The following is an 18,515-nucleotide window of genomic DNA, read 5'->3' as shown; positions in this document are numbered from 1 at the left end:
CTCTTTTCTAATTCCCTCAGGAGTGCAACTTCCTCCAGTGGCGATATGAGATCACTTCTCCCCGGTTTGCCTTTGACCTGGAGTGCTGTTTTGAGGTGATTTTCATTCCATAGAATGGGATGTTGATGCCTCTCATGTTAACAAAGTCCAGCCTGAGTTGTAAACTGTTGGTCACACGCACTGCATGCAAAGTTCCCCGCTGGAGGGGGTTTCTTACTTTTGCACTTGGGTTAATGGCCGGAGATTGCATGGTACTCTCCTGCTTTATCACATCATGAACATTTTGTCCGGATGTTCCTTATTTTATGCACTTTGGTCATGTGAATCTTGTGACCCAACAAACTCACTGTGGGAAAGAGGGCATCACAGTCCACGCAGAACAACTTGTCGATAGGGTAATGGATTATAACCTTTCGGACAGATGTTCTGTCAATATACTGGTTCGATAACAACAACTTCTCAGTTGTCATACCCTCGAACTCTATTTCGGTCTCATTCGCCGAATGCGCTGTGCCCTGCTTTGGTATTTGATAATCCCTGCTGTAGAAGGTTTGGGGAGTGATGCTTATATCATCCAGTGGGTGGGCTGCCCATACGGGTCCTTCTACAACATTATCAGTGTCATCCACTACTGGGCTAGTCAGTTCCTTGGGAAGAATAGCCAAACGCAGCTCCAAGTTGGGCAAGAGGTATCGTCCCAAGATCACTGTCTCGGTTTGACTTGAGACTGATCTTGTTGCCAGCTTTGAAGAGCAGGCGCATTTACAATTTAACAAATTAACACAGCTCGCAGTTGTGGATGAGGCTGTAGGGAGGTTGTTTATCCGCGATGCCTTCCAGCCAGACTGCTCCATTGAACATGGAAAACTTATTCTTTTATTGAGTAATACCGAGGTATCCGGTCTATGCAGACCACGGCCATCTCGTACCTTTTCTCACAGTTGTTTCGTCACTCAGCAGCCAAAGGCTACTGAGCTTACTAACGGGGCCAACAAGGAGGCACGACACAAACTATACACCAAAATACATCAAAACGTCCTAGTTACTCCCGTGCATAAAGGATCTCACAGATAGTGCCCTTCTCACCACCAGCCAAGAAATGTCTTGTGCTTGTTGGAAAGCTCTGGTTCTGTTATAAGTGCTCCATCCTATATTTAAAAAATTAATAAAAATAAGCTAATGCATGGAGAAATGATAACTAATGTATTACAAACCTCATTTTATATTCATTGTAACTGGGAACAAATCAGTAGTCACTTATTCACCATAATATAAGTATTTCCAATTTCTGAGAAAAAGTCTGTCTCAAATCTCAAGTGCATCAACTTTACTCAAATTCTGGGAACCTGACACGGCATATTAATCTGCCAATTTGTATATATGGTAGTAAATCTGCATAGTTATTAGCGCTTCAAAAAGGAAGTAAGATGCCATCAAGACAGTTTGACTGGTGAAGTGAATTTGCCACTGTTGGTGGCAGCACGGTGGCACAGTGGTTAGCACTGCTGCATCACAGCGCCTGAGACCCGGGTTCAATTCCCGACTCAGGCGACTGACTGTGTGGAATTTGCACGTTCCCTCCTGCGTGGGTTTCCTCCGGGTGCTCCGGTTTCCTCCCACAGTCCAAAGATGTGCAGGTCAGGTGAATTGGCCATGCTAAATTGCCCGTAGTGTTAGGTAAGGGGTAAATGTAGGGGTATGGGTGGGTTGCGCTTTGGCGGGTCGGTGTGGACTTGTTGGGCCGAAGGGCCTGTTTCCACACTGTAAGTAATCTAATCTAATCTAATTATAAATAAACATCAGGTAATTAGATTTAGAAAACAAATTCTTGTATTTATTTTCATTGCACCAGTCCTACTCCTCCCACCCCAACAGGCCCGGACTGAGGGGAGTTCAAAGATACAGACAAATCTATGATATCTTGCCCAAGTGGTCGGTGTTCAGGTCTAAGCCAATGCATGTTGTTGAATTCCACTGCAATATGGAAGTACTAGCACTGATCTTGACCTTATTGGTGCTCTCAAACACAATAATCCCACTAGATCGTTACCCTCCCTATCTTAACAAGTCAAAGTTAAAAATTACACAATGCCAGGTTATAGTCCAACAGGTTTAATTGGAAGCACACTAGCTTTCGGAGTGACGCTCCTTCATCAGGTGGTAGTGGAGGGCTCGTTCGTAACACAGAATTTACAGCAAAAATTTGCAGTGTGATATAACTGAAATTATACATTGAAAAACTGATTGTCTGTTAAGCCTTTCATCTATTCAAAGACAAATCTTAACAAGTCAAGGCCAACTTTGGCAAACAAACTGATACTCTGAAAATGTGCAAACTTGAAATTGTCCAAGGATAGCATTTGGGACATTTACTGGTCAGTGTAAAACCATATTTCAAACACTACTACTATTATTGAAAAATAAGCATTCATCAGTGATTATTTGGTTAACACATACTTTCTTCATTGTCCATATCTCCATGTGACCGAGGTATTGGAGGGTAGCCCAACAAGGGTTGGCACCTTCTGCAGAAAAGGGTAGGAAATTGAAAAAAAATACAGAAGGCCCTAAGACATGAAGCGGACTTCAACTATTAGCCTATCGGGTCTGCTCTGCCAATTGATCATGGATGATAGGTTTCTCAACACCATTTTCCTGCCTTCTAATCCTCTTGTTAATCAAAAACATATCTGCCCCTCTCTTAAATACACAACCTTCTGCAGCAGTAAAGTCTACAGCTTCACTGAACTCTTGCTGAAGAAATTTCTCCTCATCTTAGGTGTAAAGCATCAATCCTTCAATCTGACGCTGTGACCTCAGGTCCTAGTCTCTTCTACTAACGGAAACATCTTCTCCATGTCCACTGCATCCAGGTCTCTCAATAGTCTGTACATTTCAATTAGCTCCTCTTATCCTTCTAACTCCATTGGAGTACAGACCCAGAGGTCTCAACGACTCCTCTTAGGAGAAGCTCTCGGATCATTACTGTAAATGTCCTCTGTACTTCTTCCAAAACAAGTACATGCTTCAGTAGATATGGGGCCCAAAACTGCTCACAATATTCCAATGCAGTCTGACTGGAGCATTATAGAGCCTCAACAGTACACGCCTGCTCTTGTATTCTGGCCTTCACGAAGTGAATAGTAATATGGCATTTGCCTGCCTAACTGCCAAAATAACTTGCATGTTAACCTTCAGAGAATCTTGAACTAAGATCCTTAAGTCATAGAGTCATAGCAATGTACAGTACTGAAACAAATCATCCATGCTAACCAGATATCCCAGATAAACTTAATCCCATTTGCCAGCATTTGGCTCATATCCCTCTAAGCCTTTCCTATTCATATATCCATCCAAATGTCTTTTCAATGTTTTTATTGTACCAGCGTCCATCATCTCCTCTGGCAGCTCATTCCAGACAAGCACCACCCTTTGCATGAAAACATTGCCTATTAAGTTCCTTTTAAATCTTTCCCCTCTCACCTTAAAACTGTGCTGCTAGTTTTGGACTCCTCTACCCTGGGGAAAAGACTTTGACGATTCACCCTATCCATGTCCTCTATGATTTTATGAACTTCTACAGCGTCACCCTGCAGCCTCTGATGCTCCCAGCTGTTTTGCTGGTTCGGCTTTCCAAAGTCTTTCCCCATTGAAAAACGATGGGGAGGTGCCGGTGTTGTACTGGGGTGGACAAAGTTAAAAATCACACAACACCACGTTATCGTCCAACAGGTTGATTTGGAAACACTAGCTCTCAGAGTGCTGCTCCTTCCTAATAAAGGAGCAAAGGTCTGAAAGCTAGTGCTCCAAATAAACCCATTGGACTATAACCTGGTGTTGCGAGATTTTTAACTTTGCCTAATTAGAGAATTATCTTTGCCTCTATACTTCGTAACAAAATGTATAACCTCACACTTTCCCACATTGTATTTCATTTGTCACTTCTTTGTCCACTCTCCTAGTTTGATCAAGATCTTCTGTAGCTTCCCCACCTCTACACTACCTTACCCTGCACTTATATCTGAATCAGACTAAAAATCAAGGTTCGAGGAGAAAGTGAGGTCTGCAGATGCTGGAGATCAGAGCTAAAAATGTGTTGCTGGAAAAGCGCAGCAGGTCAGGCAGCATCCAAGGGGCAGGAGAATCGACGCTTCGGGCATAAGCCCTTCTTCAGAAATGAGGAAAGTGTGTCCAGCAGGCTAAGATAAAAGGTAGGGAGGGGGGACTTGGGGAAGGGGCGATGGAGATGTGATAGGTGGAAGGAGGTCAAGGTGAGGGTGATAGGCCGGAGTGGGGTGGGGGCGGAGAGGTCAGGAAGAAGATTGCAGGTTAGGAAGGCGGTGCTGAGTTCGAGGGATTCAACTGAGACAAGGTGGGGGGAAGGGAAATGAGGAAACTGGAGAAATCTGAGTTCTTCCCTTGTGGTTGGGGGGATTAAAACAGGATTAAATGTTAAAATATATAACAGAAAGAATACATAAAATAGATATAATACATTAGCTGTAATAATTTTATTCAGACTGATGAACAGACAAACTGGTACTTTATACTCAAGACAAATGTTAAGGCCTCACTGGAACACAGGTCATTATCCATATTTCCTATTGCACTCTTCATAGAAAAGTCCTACACAGAATAAGTCGCCTTTGGACGATTTGCAAAGTCAGTCTACTTGTGTAATTGCACTCAAATGAACAATGCTATCCATAGAGTGTCAACAGACTTCCTCCCACGCTTTGGAATTGTGATGTATTAACTGCATAGTTCCACTGCAAAGATCATTCTGACAGCAAAATTCCTCTGTCTACTGTCTTAATAATCCCTTTACAAATTGGCCCCAAAACTTTTACAAATTTTTGCGAAATGGCACTTGATTGTCTACTTAAAAAACAAATCCATTCTGGAATTCATTCAGTCCTCAGACATCACAGAAAACATGACTGTTTCTAATCAATAATTTATTTCCCCCAGCCCCACTGAAAGCACTGAGCCACAAGACTTTCTCGGTACTCCTCCCAAGTGCCCATTCCTCATGTACGTGTCAGACACTTTCAGCGAGCTATCCAACCATGAAGAACTTGACATTCAATCCAACTTCTCTCATACAAACATTTCCAGCAAATGTTACAGGAGAACCATCAGGAACAAGAATTTTGCCTGCCCTGTTGAAAGGTCACATTGACCTGAAATGTTAACTCTATTCCTCTACATCAATGCCACCTGCCCTGTTGAGTATTTTCAGGAAATGTTGTCTTTAAGGAACTCTAGCTGCTTTGGTTATACCAGAGACAGACCCGTTTGAAAGCTGCATGGCAACAGTCATTCATTAGATCCTTTGTGCTCACTTTTATTGTTGCCTAAAAGTAACAAACACAAGTTTCCAACAGAACAGCTTTGCCAATACACTGCGTGGCAATGATTGGTTCTAATGCAGCAAATAGATTGTTTTGATAATTAGCTAACATTTAAGAAAGTAAATTGATTTCTCAGCATATACAATCTCCATTGATCTCCTGAGCACACCATGTTATGGCACACCATGATTCTTCAACCACCACTATCTTCTAAACCTTTACACAACTGACTATGAGACTATCTTAATTCTATCCTTAACAAGCATCTACTTTGCTATTTTGAGACAAACATTAGGAGTAACAATTCTGAGTTTACGTGTGACAAGATATTAAAATCAATTACGTATTCCAAAATTAAACAAAGAAGGTCTGATGCCAAAGATCTGGAACAAAAACAAATTGCTGGGGAAACTCAGCATCTCTGAAGAAGGATCACGACTCAAAGTGTTAACTCTGCTTTCTCTCTAGAGATGCTGTCAGACCTACTGAGTTTTACTAGCAATTTGTTTTTTTCTTACATAACTTCAAATGCTGCTCAGGTTAAAAAACCGGGAGCCAAACTTCAACTGGACATCAATAACGTCTGCATTTTATTTTCCCTAACAGTCATTTTTTTCTGGGTAAGAGTTAACCGTTAAACTTTGCCAGGCAGCAAAGACACATTGTGAAATTGCACATATAGTATTTTAAGTATAAAATATCAAGATAGCCAGCAAGTAAGCCACTTGAATACTTGTGAGAATGTCAACGCTTCTCTAATACCCTAAAAATTAACGCTGTCAAATACTGCATGACTTTGCGTCCAGAGGAACGCTACTTAAAAAAACCCAAGATTAAAGCGTTTGAAGAGAGAGATGGAATAAACGTGGCAGTTCACTGGCCTGAAATCATTCCCGCATTTTTAAACTAACAAACGGATTCAAGTTGTCGATACTAGTAAATAAACCACACGAACAATCCCACGGGGTCTGTCAGTCCAACACGGATGGATAAGGGATTGCATAACCAGTCTCTCTTTCATTTATACAAATCCAGTTATTTGTTTTAAAAATCAAAAAGCAAATGTGACTGTTGGCCGTTGCTTTCGTGCAAGAAAAAGAAAGTAGAATTCGAACGGAAACTGTTGGCCGAGTGAAATAAAGCTGGAACTTCGATTTCACAGCAACAACAAAAACTGATCGTTAGAGAAAAAACTAATTTTGCATAAACGTAAATAAGTTGGCATTTTTATAGCCGCCACATAGACCATGAAAACATGTGAGCTAATGCTGTAGCAGTAAGTTAGAGCGGTCGTGCCTGTTGAATGACACTGGCACCAGCCCCCGGGGTGAGAGGAGAGCTCATTCCTTCACACTGAGATTGTCCCCGATCCCGGTCTCCTCCAGACCCCGGCCCCCGGCCCCCGGCCCTGTCGCCTTACCTGACTCGCTTTGTAAAACTGCTTCTTCAACCCGGCCACCGACATCCTCGCACTCTTCTAACGGACGACAACTTTTAAAAAGGCTCGATTACGTGGCTCTTTTCAAATGTTATTCCCTATTTGCAATCCCCCGCCTCTCTCTCTCTCCCTCTCGCTTGTTCTCCCCCGCGGAGCCCAGCTACACAGCCTCTGTCAGAAATCCTACATGGCAACCGCAGCTACTTCCGGCAGCGCGACAAGGAGCGCCACCCGCCGGCGGAACGTTCAACCGCGGGCAAGGTCCTCCACAAACAGCGCCTCCCACGGCGGCAATCCAGCCAGTCAAACCCTTACACGGTCCTCCACACAGAGCGCCGCCTTCAGCCCAACTCCAGCCATTCAGGCTGTCGGAGTTCAGTCACCATCCCCAGCTGTGTAGACTGTAGGCATACCGCCACCTATCGTTCTGGAGGACTGAAGTCACATCCCTCTGTGGTTTGCATGGATTGACTTGTGCACTGGGGGAAGAGAGTGTGGTCTTTGTGGGGTGTGTTACTTTTGCCCTGGAAACCGAAGGGTAAAAATCTCTGGAACGGTCTTCTGATGGGCGTAAGTTTATTTTTGAAGAACTCCAGAAAGAAAGGCCTTGATCAGGAAGAAATAATTCCTGAAAGCTCGAGTCGAGGTGAAGAAATGAGGTGAGTCAGGAGGTTTGAGGTGAAGGGAAGATCAGCTCCAAGTATGTGCAGTATAAATGTAGATGTTTCATATATAAGAAGTGAAAACACATTTAAATTGTAAGGAGAATTACTCTTCAAGGGAAGCAGAATCAGCCAATGTAAGAGACCCTATCTTTAATATTCTAAATTGGAATTTGCAGCAAGGGTTTATGTCTTCAACTCTTTTGAGCCAGTGAAAAAATGTGTTTTTTCTGCCTTGCAAGATTGAAATGTGGGTCAACGAGTGCCACATGAAAAACATTCAGGAAAATGGTTGCCTGGGGAATAATAAGACATTTTTATAACCTCCATTCCATCAGAGTACAAACTATTCTTCCAGCTCTGCTTCTGGCAACTCAATGGTCCAGTATGCAAGAGCAGGTCAGGATAACTCCCTGGCTGGAGGCTGAGGGGAGACTTGACAGAAGTCTATAAAATTATAGGATGCATTGTTGGGGTAGACGGTCGGAAACTTTTCCCCAGAGTTGAAATGTCTAATTCTAGGGGGCATGCATTTAAGGTGAGAGGGGGAAAGTTCAAAGGAGACATGAGGCCAATGTTTTTTTCCACAGAGAGAGTTGTCAGAGTCTGGAATGCACTGCAAGGGAAGTTGATGGAGGCAGATATAAGAGTATTTAAGGGACTTTTAGATAAGTGCATGAATGTGCAAGAGATGGAGGGATATGAACCAAGAGCACGCACAAGGGATTATTTTAATTTGGCATCATGTTCGGCACAACATCTTGGGCTGAAGGGCCTGTTCCTGTGCCGTACTGTTTTATATACTATGTTCTTCCTGCTGCTCAGCAACTTTTTCTGTGACCCCTTCCCTCCTAATTGAAATAAAATCTTGATGTCAGGCATCTTCATGTTGAGAACGATAGGATTCTAGATCTCTGATAAATTCTCATTGGAGCTGAGGTGGACAATATCAGTTGTCCACTCAATTATGATGTGCCAACTGTTATATGAGAGTTCAGACTTCTCTTTATATATGCAATTTCCAATACAATTCATTGCATTTAACTTGGAGTAGTGAGGTTAATTTTGACTAATTAATCTGTATGATGAACTGACCCAACTCTGATAATATTTAAATATGGGTCTTTCCCAATTAATATCGTTCATTTCCCATATGTTAACTTTTACCCAACATGGAGAAGATTTTGGAATTATTTAAAATTATGACCTGCCGGTCAGAGTTGTTAGGACCAGGCAGTTTCAAGTGTTGTTAAATCTAGAGCAAGTGAGTAAGCTTAAATGCAAGATGTTCAGGACAAAGATGCAGTCTAAAGATATGAGGTAGACCATTTAGGATTGAGATGAGAAAATTCCTTGACCCACATAAAGCCTGGGGACTTCTCTGCTGCAGAAAGCAGTTGAGGCCAAAACACTGAATGTTTTTAAAGAGGGAGTTTGATATGGCCCTTAGGGCGAAAAGGTATGGAGAGAGAGCAGAAATGGGGTACTGAGTTGGATCATCAACCATGATCAAATTGAATGCCAGAGCAGGTTCAAAGGGCCTAATGGCGTACTGTTGCTCCTGTTTTCTATGTATCTAAAGAGGAAATTCTTTTTTGCATGGTATTATGAGGTTATGGAATGTACTACTACACTTAGAGACAAAAACATCTCCATGTTTAAGATCAAATTGATGGGCAAATGAAGAAAAGGGGAATAAGGACATCTGGAAAAAAGGTGGGCTCTTAAAACACTTACTTACACGGAAGATAATACTAATACAGACTGAATGTGCCAAAAAACATACTTCCATCTTGAAATTTTCCATGTATTCTACTAAAGGCTGGTTAATATTGAAATCAGAATAGTAAACATTGGGAAGACTGAAACCATTGTCGAAGCTACCTTACCAAGCCGTTGACACTAACTCCCTCCCATGCAATTATCTCCTAATAAATCAGACTGTTAGCATCCCCAAGATGAGCTTCCAGCCTCATTTCTATGTACATTTCCGCCTCTGTTAGATCACTCGACTTAATCACTGCATCTGCTCATCTGCTGCTGATACTTGCATCAATGCCATTATTATCTCTGGACTTGACTATTTAAGTGACATCCTAGTTAACCTCCCTCACTGTAGCCCTGGTAAATGTAAAGTCATCCAAAACTCTGTTGCTCAGGTCTTAACTGGTACAAAATTCCATTCCCCTATGTTTGTTGACCCACACTGACTCCTGGTCAAGCAATATAAAATTTTTGTCATTGTTTACAAGTCCCTCAATGGCTTCGCCCTCCATATGTCTATAATCTCCTGCACCCCCAGAACCTGCCGACAATTATTTAGTTGTGGGCAGCAGATCATCCCAATTTGAGTTGATCCACTAACTTCAGTTGCCAATTGCCTAAGCTCTGGAATTTCTTCCCAAAAGCTCTCCACCTCACCTTCTCTCTTTAAGATGCTTCTCTTTGGCTAAGCTTTTGACGATCTGTTTTAATATAACTATATTATGGCTCAATGTCAAATTTTGCTTGATAATGGTTCCATAAAGTGCTTTTGGAAGTTTGCTTGCATGGAAAATGCTGTTAATTTTTCTGTTGGGGGTGCGTGTGTGTAATATTATATTCTATCTCTCTACTGCTATTTATCTTATTGATTCAAAATTACATTGTCAGTTCAGGGAAAATTGGTTTGTACAGATTGTTTATTATCTACTATCTCCCCAGATTCTGTGGATGAATAATTAGTAAAGACTGATTCTTATCAATATGTGGGAGATTACTATTTTTTAATTCAATGTTTATGTTTGGAGAATGTATATTCAATGCCATTTTGGGATACATAGTCTCAAGTCTTGATAAGGACCATTTTATTATTAAAATGAATGCATTACAAATAAGAACTACCATGTCATGTACCACATAATTTCGGTTAGAATTTAAAAAGATGAATTCTTCATATTGTCATGCAGGTGATTTATTTTGACTTAAGAAATGAACATTTTGCAGCACACAATTGAATTGTATCATGTAAAACTATTTCAGTGCTAATACAACAATAGTATTTAATGATCTTTGTAATATTTAGTTATGTTGCATTGTTTCTGGAACTGCCATTGAGGCCTAAGGAAGTGGTGTCGAGTAACTACAAATACTTTGAATATCATTTAACTTAATTGCACCTTGTTTATTTCCAGTCAATGTAGTGGTGGTCAAAATAAATTTGATACTGTTTTACTCCAATTTTAACTCAGTTGAAATTTGCCACTCTCCCCAGTCTATTTTCTATTCCTAATTCTGATAGAATCCATACAGTGTGGAAGCACACCATGCGGCCCATCGAGTTCACATTGACCCTCTGAAGACCGTCCCACCCAGTCCCACTCCCTACCCTATCCCCGTAACCCCACATTTTTCATGGCTAATCCACCGAGCCTGCACACCCCTGGACATTATAGGCAATTTAGCATGGTCCATCCACCTAACCAGCACATCTTTGGACTATGGGAGGAAACCAGAGCATCTGGAGGAAACCCACGCAGACCTGGAGAGAATGTACAAATCCCTCACAGACAGTCGCCCAAAATGGAATTAAACCCAGGTCTTCGGTGCTATGAGGCAGTGGTGTTAACCAGTGAGCCACTGTGCTGCTCAACAGTGGCAAACTTTACAAGTACAAAGATGATAATCTGGTGGGTTTAAATGATGGGACAAGGTGATTTTACAGTTCCTTAAGTTTTATTATCCTTAATGTAATATCGTATTTATCTTTTGTCCAGGGGATCCATAACGTGTGACACATAAAGTCACTTACAGCAACTTCCAAAGTCTGGCTTATGTCATAGCTTCTGCACCAATGAGTCAATAACCAAAAGGCTAACCTGTCTTTTCACAGTTTAGATGCTGGCTGGCAAGTTGAATATTTTCTTACACTTTCTTTGCTTTCAATTCCATCATTAACATTCCAGAGTTTTGAAATTATTTTTTGTCTTGCATATCCTGTCTTGAATATAACATGACTGTTATAGAAGCTGTTGTGTCTTTTGCTCTTCAGACCCATTGATAATAAATCTAATACTGCATTTTTGAAAACTATATTGACCATGAGTTTCTTTAGAATCTAGAATGTGGCTGAAGAAATGTTTGTGGATATATTTTCTCCTTCCTGAAGGCAATAGGTATCTATTTCCCCAGATACTGTGTGTTTCCATTCGGACTGGCTGAGTGGCCCTTTCCAAGCATAAGCCTCAATGGTTGAATACCAGCAAGGTATTCAGTTATGGAAGACATCAAAGGCAAAGTTGATCTTGTCACATTGGATCATAATAATGAATGGGAAATTTTCACTTTTCTATCAAACTGGCATTGAGGCCCATTTTTTTCATCCTTTCATGGGATGTCGGTAATTTTCATAAGACAATCCCTAATTGTTCTTGAGAAGATGCACTGAGCTGTTTTCTAGACCGGGTACATCCACAGTGCTGCCAGAAGGGATTTCCATGATTTTGATCATGTAACAGTGAAAGAATGCTGATATAACTCCAAGTCAAGTTATTCTGTGGCTTGAAAGGGAACTATCTGGTCATGGTATTCTCATGACCTTGTACGTTCTACATTCTAGAGGTGGAGGTTTTGAAGATTCTGTCAATGGTTTTTAGCTGAATTGTTGCATTACATCTTGTAGATAATACACTGCAGCCACTGTGCATCAGCACTGCAGGGAGTGAATGTTGAAGGTGGTGAAGCGATGTCTTCCTGCTGAAATAATCAAGCTCAGCACAAACCTTGTTCCTCTATACAGCTCACATATTCTCTGGCAAACCCAATATGCCTTTGGCAACTGTTTTTATTTTGTGACAAAACTATAAAATGTGATGTATGGGGAAATACTTTTAAAGGTCTACCTTACATTTACAGATAATAGCCTTTGTAGGAAAATCATATTATTACATACACATCCTGGATTGTCACAGCCTTGATATAACAGGAGGTAATTTAAACCTTCACATTACTTTTTCAAGTGCAGCAGCTATTGATCAGGAGGCAAATATGTTATCTGTTCTTGCTGGAATTGTCCTACGTGAGATGAATCTATGAATTTGTTCTCTGGTGGTTTTGGTTGAGGGAAGAATATTGGTTAAAACACATTGAAATTTCCACACTATGTACCCCCCCAAAAAAAAATACTGTTCTGTACTAATAGCCAGAGGCAATCTTGGATTGTATGCCCAGCCTTCATTCAGGGGGACAAACCATCTGAATTAGAGGGATGTATGTGACTGAATATTCCAAGGTAATACATCTCAAAAATTGCTAACCTATTAAACCCTTAAGCTTTGTCACAAGGTATTATTATGATGGATGCAGTCAGTGAATGCTACAAAAATAAAGAAAAATTATTATTTTCTATGATTAATTTTTCTTTCTTCCTTTCAGGAAGGTGCTGGCTTTCTAAGCTGTGTCCTTCATAGGCTGTTGACTGCCCTACATTCTCTCTCCTGGTATGAATCTTTATTAGGAGCTTAGACAGTGAGTACTTAGTTGGGCTATTCATTACAGTGGATGGCACAATTCAATTTTGTCCTTGTCCAATATACTCATATTTTCATCAGTAATTGCTGAATAATGATCTGCAATGTGAATTGCCAATAGGTCAATGCCTTTCCTAGCTCTTCAGTCACATCCATTGATCCAAAGAGCTACTTGTTTACATATCAATTCATTGGGGCATTGCCTTATAGTTAGAGCATAACCATTAAAATCACATTTCATTATATGTAATCATGTGTGGTAACATCATTTCTGAGAACCCTAGGGACAGAAGGATTTTAAAAAAATTTGTGTTGAAGTTAATTTCTCATCAAAAACTATTCATTCATGTTGTACAGCTCATGACAACGTTAGTGTGATCAAAATATAAATAATATAAATGAATAATTCTTAAAAGCTTGATTTTTTACCCAAATTTATTCTCCTTGTTGTGATGTACCAGGAAGAAAACAACACATTTAAAAGATTCTAAGGATGAGTGAAGGGGCTCCAGACCTTGGCCTTTTTATTCAACAAATTTTATTGGGCAGTGTTTTTGTCCTTGCATTGTTGATTTGATTCATAAATATTTGTGATTGAAAAACAGATCCCATTTACACATGGAACACTAGATTCCATTAGTGTCATGCTAGGCCATTGGCAGCTGACCATCTGGCACAAACATAGACGCATCAACCTAGTTAACTAGTAAACAAGGCCCTGTCAATCCTGCAAAGTCTTCCTTATCAACATCTGGGGTTTGTATTCAAATTGGGAGAGCTGTCCCACAGACTAGTCAAGCATTTCCTGACATTGTCACATTCATACCTTACTGACAATGTTCCAGACATCACCATCACCATTACCAAGTATGTCCTTTCCCACCAGCAGAGCAGATCTGTAAGTGGTGGCGGCACAATGGTATTCACTCAGGCGGGAGTTGCTGTTTAAAACGTTTTAAAGTCATGTGGCATCAGATCAAACGTGGGTTACAAAAAATCCTGCTGACTTCCATGCCATGCCAGCCAATTATCACCCAGTAAGTCTGCTCTCAATAATCATCAAAGAGAAAGGATCATTACAGTACTATGAAGTGGCCAAGGAATAACTTGCTCATTGACACTCAGTTTAGTTCCACCAGTGCTGCTTTGTTTCTAAAGTCGTTATAACCTTAATCCAAACATGGAACAAAAGAGCTGAACTTGAGAGATGAGGTGAAAGTGATTGGGCTTGTCATTAAGGTAGCCTTCGATCGAGTATGGCATGAAGGGATTACAGCAAAACTGGACTCAATGGGAATCAGAGGTTAAACTCTGTACTGGTTGGAGTCATACCAAACACGTAAAAACATGGTTGTGGTTGTTTGGAGTTCAGTCACCTCAGTCCAGGACATTGCTGTAAAAGTTCCTCAAGGTAGTGTCCTAGGTTCCACCATCTTCAGCTGCTTCATTAATGATCTCCACTATAAAGTCAAAAGGTACAAAATACTTTTAAAGCCACTTAAAATCCGTTAAATCAAATTAAAGCAACCATCTAAATAAACTAAATCAACCCAGATTAAAAAATACCAGCTCTTTAAAGGGACACTGTAATTTATTCAAATTGTTATGATTCTATGATTTTATATTTGAGTGGTTAATATTGCACTCCAGCCCCTGAGATGCCCATTGGCCGTGGAAGGCCTTTAACAAGTAAGTGGAAACTGCAAACTTGCTCTCCAAGGACACCCGGGTATGGATGTAATCATGGCAGAGGGCAAGATATCATGACGAAAGACATCCCTCAAACTACCCACGAGATTTGTTTATATCCAAATGAGCCATGATCAGGAACAGACTCATGAGGTCACCTAATTTACTCCAGCCCCACCCCCAGCTAAGGATCAGAGTCATGGGGCAGAAGTTCAAACAACATCTGAGAGACACCCCTTCCGAAAATGAAATAGGGTTACATTGGGTGTACATATGGAGCATGAACTCCTCAAGGCTTCAAAATACACAAGAGTTCCTGGAGTTCATGAAACACCAAACCTTTTGTTTTGTGGGACTGCTGGGTAGAACACACTCAGCACAAAATCCTTGTTGGATAAGGATAGTATGCCCAAATAGATCATGCCCATGTATGGATGTTGTGTGAGCACTTTTTAAAATTTGGCAATTGCTGTCCATTCCTAATTGCCTTTAAGAAGGTGATGGTGAGCCACTTCCTTGAAACACTGTTGTCTGTCTGATACACGAACAGTGCTGTTTAGGAGGAAGCCCAGGATTTTGACCCAGCTATGTTGGCGGAACTGTGATACAGTTCCAATGTGTGGCTTTGATGGATATTTGCAGATATGGTGTTCCTATGTAGGTGCTGTACTTTATCAAAGAAGAAAAAACAAAACAAACACAGCAGCATGTCCTTTGGGTCAACAAGCCTATATCAATACATGACACCTTTTTAAACTAATAACCTTTTACGTCCGTGCAATCCGTATCTCTCTCTTCCCTACCTATTCATGTATCTGTCAAGATACCTCTGAAACATTGCTGTTGTATCTGCCTCCCTATTTTCTCTGGTAGAGACATGGTTAATGGAGTTCTGCGCAAGTGTACAGTTCCAGCGTAGAAGCAACTGGAATTTGAATCACATATTCAACAGCATATGAGAGTCACCGAGATGTACAGCACAGAAACAAACCATTTGATCCAACTCGTCCATTGCCAACCAGATATCCTAAATTAATCTAGATCCATTTACCAGCACTTGGCCCATATCCCTCTCAAACTTTCCTATTCATCTGCCTTTTAAATGTTGTCATTGTATCATCCTCCATCACTTCCTTTGGCAGCTATTTCCATACATGCATCACCCTCTGCATGAAAATGTTACCCCTACGTCCCTTTTAAATCTTTCCCCTCTCACCCTAAACCTATGCCATCTAATTTTGGACTCCCCTACCCCAGGGAAAAGACCTTGTCTATTTACCCTATCCATGCCCCCATGATTTTTCAACCTCTACAAGGTTACCCCTCATCCTTTGACACTCCAGGGAAAACAGCCCCACCCTATTCAGCCCCTCCCTATAGATCAAAACCTCCAACCCAGACAACATCCTTGTAAAGCTTTTCTAAACACTTTCAAATTTCAAAATCCTTTCTATAGGAGGGAGACAAGAATTGCACACAATATTATAAAATAGTAGCCTAACCACTGTACTGTACAGCGCAACATGACCTCCCAACTCCGATACTCAATGCTCTGACCAATAAAGGAAAGCTTACTATCTTGTCTGTCTGTGATTCCACTTGCAAGGAATTATAAACCTGCACTCCAAGGTCTCTGTTCAGCAACACTCCCCATGATCTTACCATTAAGTGTATACATTCTGCCTTGATTTTCCTTTCCAAACTGCAGCACTTCTCACTTATCTAAATTAAGCTCCATCTGCCATTCCTCAGAGCATTGGCCCTTCTGATCAAGATCCTGTTGTACTCTGAGGTAACCTCCTTCGCTGTCCACTACACCCCCCAATTTTGGGATCATTTGCAAACTTACTAACTATACCTCCAATGTTTACACCCGAATCATTTAAATAAATGACAAAAAGCAGTGGACCCAACGCCGATCTTTGTGGCACACCACTGGTCACAGGCCTCCAGTCTGAAAAGCAACCCTCCACCACCACCTTCTGTCTTCGACCTTTGAGCCAGTTCTGTATTCAAGTGACTAGTACTCCCTGTATCTCGCGTGACCGAACCTTGCAAACTAGTCTACCATGAGGAACCTTGTTGAATGTCTTACTGAAGTCCAGATAGATCATATCCACCGCTCTGCCCTCATCAATCCTCTTTGTTACTTTTTCAAAAAACTCAATCAAGTTCGTGAGACATAATTTCTCATGCACAAAGCCATGTTGACTATCCCTAATCAGTCCTTTCCAAATAGATGTAAATCCTGTCCCTTAGGATTCTCTCCAACAATTTGCCCACCACTGACATCAGGCTGATCGGTCTATAGATCCCTGGCGTTTCCTTACCACCTTTCTGAAGTAGTACTGCCACGTTAGCCGGCCTCCAGTCTTCCGGCACCTCACCTGTGACTATCGATGATACAAATATCTCAGCAAGGGGCCCAGCAATCACTTCCCTAGCCTCCCACAGAGTTCTAGAGTACACCTGATCAGACCTTGGGGATTTATCTACATTTATGCATTTTAAAACATCCAGCACCACCTCACCTATGTCACCATGTTTTTTCCCCACATTCTATATCTTCTGTGTCCTTCTCTACAGTAAACATTGAATCAAAATACTCATTTAGTATCTCCCCCATCTCTTGCAGTTCCACACATAGGCCATCTTGCTGATCTTTGAGGGGCGCTCTTCTCTCCCGAGTTACCTTATGTCCTTAATGTATTTATAAGGTCCCTTTGAATTCTCCTTAACCCTATTTGCTAAAGCTGTCTCATGTCACCTTTCTGCCCTCCTGAATTCCCTCTTAAGTACATTCCTACTGCCTTTATATTCAAAGCACATTGAAACTTACACTAGTTAAACAGGAAAGAGATAATTAAAATTGTCAGTTCAGAGTCCATAAATGATGAAGCAAATTAAAATGTGAGAATGTATTATAAGGATATGACATAAATCTATTGAGGTGATGAATTTGTGCCAGTTTATAATGAAGCTGTTTCTCAAATCTAATGTATAGTTCTAGTCTCTGTCTTACAGGAAAGATGTAGGACAGACACCGGCAAAGCTTATTCCTTACTTGGGGAGCTGAATCCAGAGAAAGATTTAGTCATGTTAAATATTGCTTTCACAGGTTATCTTGCTGCCTCATAGTTTTAAGATATCGAAGTGTATGAAAAATGTGTAAGATCTAGGGATGATCTTTTGTTTAGTACAAGAGATGAGAAATGAGGACAATTTAATATTAGTGTATTTGTGGAAAATGGGAAGTCTAAGGAACTGTTTATAAATTAAAGGAATATTTTAAGTATACATTCAACTAACATTAAGGATTGTGGAGAGAAAAACATGGTTTGGTTGAAAACCCTAGTTGTTCAGAAAGGTCATCAACCTGAAACATCAACATGGCAATTTATTTTGTAATCACACGTGGAATGTGGGTATTGCTGGCTGGGCCAGTATTTAATGCCTTTCCTTAGTTGTCCATATGAAGGTGCTGGTATGCTGACTTGAAATGGTGCAGTCCATGTTCTGTCAGTAGGTCCATAATTCTGTTTGGAAGGGAATTCCAGAATTTTGACCCAACAACACTGAAGGAGCAGTGATATATTTCCAAGCCAAGAGGTGAATGGCTTGGAGGGGAACTTGCAGGTGGTATTGTTCCCTTATATCTGCTGCCGTTGTCTTTCTATGTTGTAGTAGTTGTGATTTGGAAGGTGCTGTCTAAGGATCTTCTGTGAATTTCTGCAGTGTATATTTTAGATGGTACAAACTGCTGCTACTGAGCTTCAGTGGTAGAGTAACTGAATGACAACCCATCCAGAGAGAATCAGTTAGGCTGCTTTGCTCTGGAACTTAAGTATCTTGAATATTATTGGAG

General features: G+C 40.9%; 1 protein-coding gene across 1 annotated transcript in view; it reads right to left on the bottom strand.

Annotated features, from left to right (window-relative positions):
• The window catches only part of LOC132828956 (endophilin-A2-like), a 128,523-nt gene extending 121,538 nt beyond the window's left edge, over positions 1 to 6,985 (bottom strand). Inside the window, exon 1 of the mRNA XM_060846181.1 lies at positions 6,775 to 6,985. Within this exon, the coding sequence (XP_060702164.1) occupies positions 6,775 to 6,819 (45 nt within the window). The 5' untranslated portion in view covers positions 6,820 to 6,985. The remainder of the gene's footprint in view (positions 1 to 6,774) is intronic.
• Between the last annotated feature and the right edge of the window lie 11,530 nt (positions 6,986 to 18,515).

This window comes from Hemiscyllium ocellatum, chromosome 28 (genome assembly GCF_020745735.1).
Source record: "Hemiscyllium ocellatum isolate sHemOce1 chromosome 28, sHemOce1.pat.X.cur, whole genome shotgun sequence".
In the NCBI taxonomy this organism is placed as follows: Eukaryota; Metazoa; Chordata; class Chondrichthyes; order Orectolobiformes; family Hemiscylliidae; genus Hemiscyllium; species Hemiscyllium ocellatum.
The sequence above is the reverse complement of the archived record's forward strand: the minus strand, read 5'-3'. Positions and strand labels throughout refer to the sequence as shown.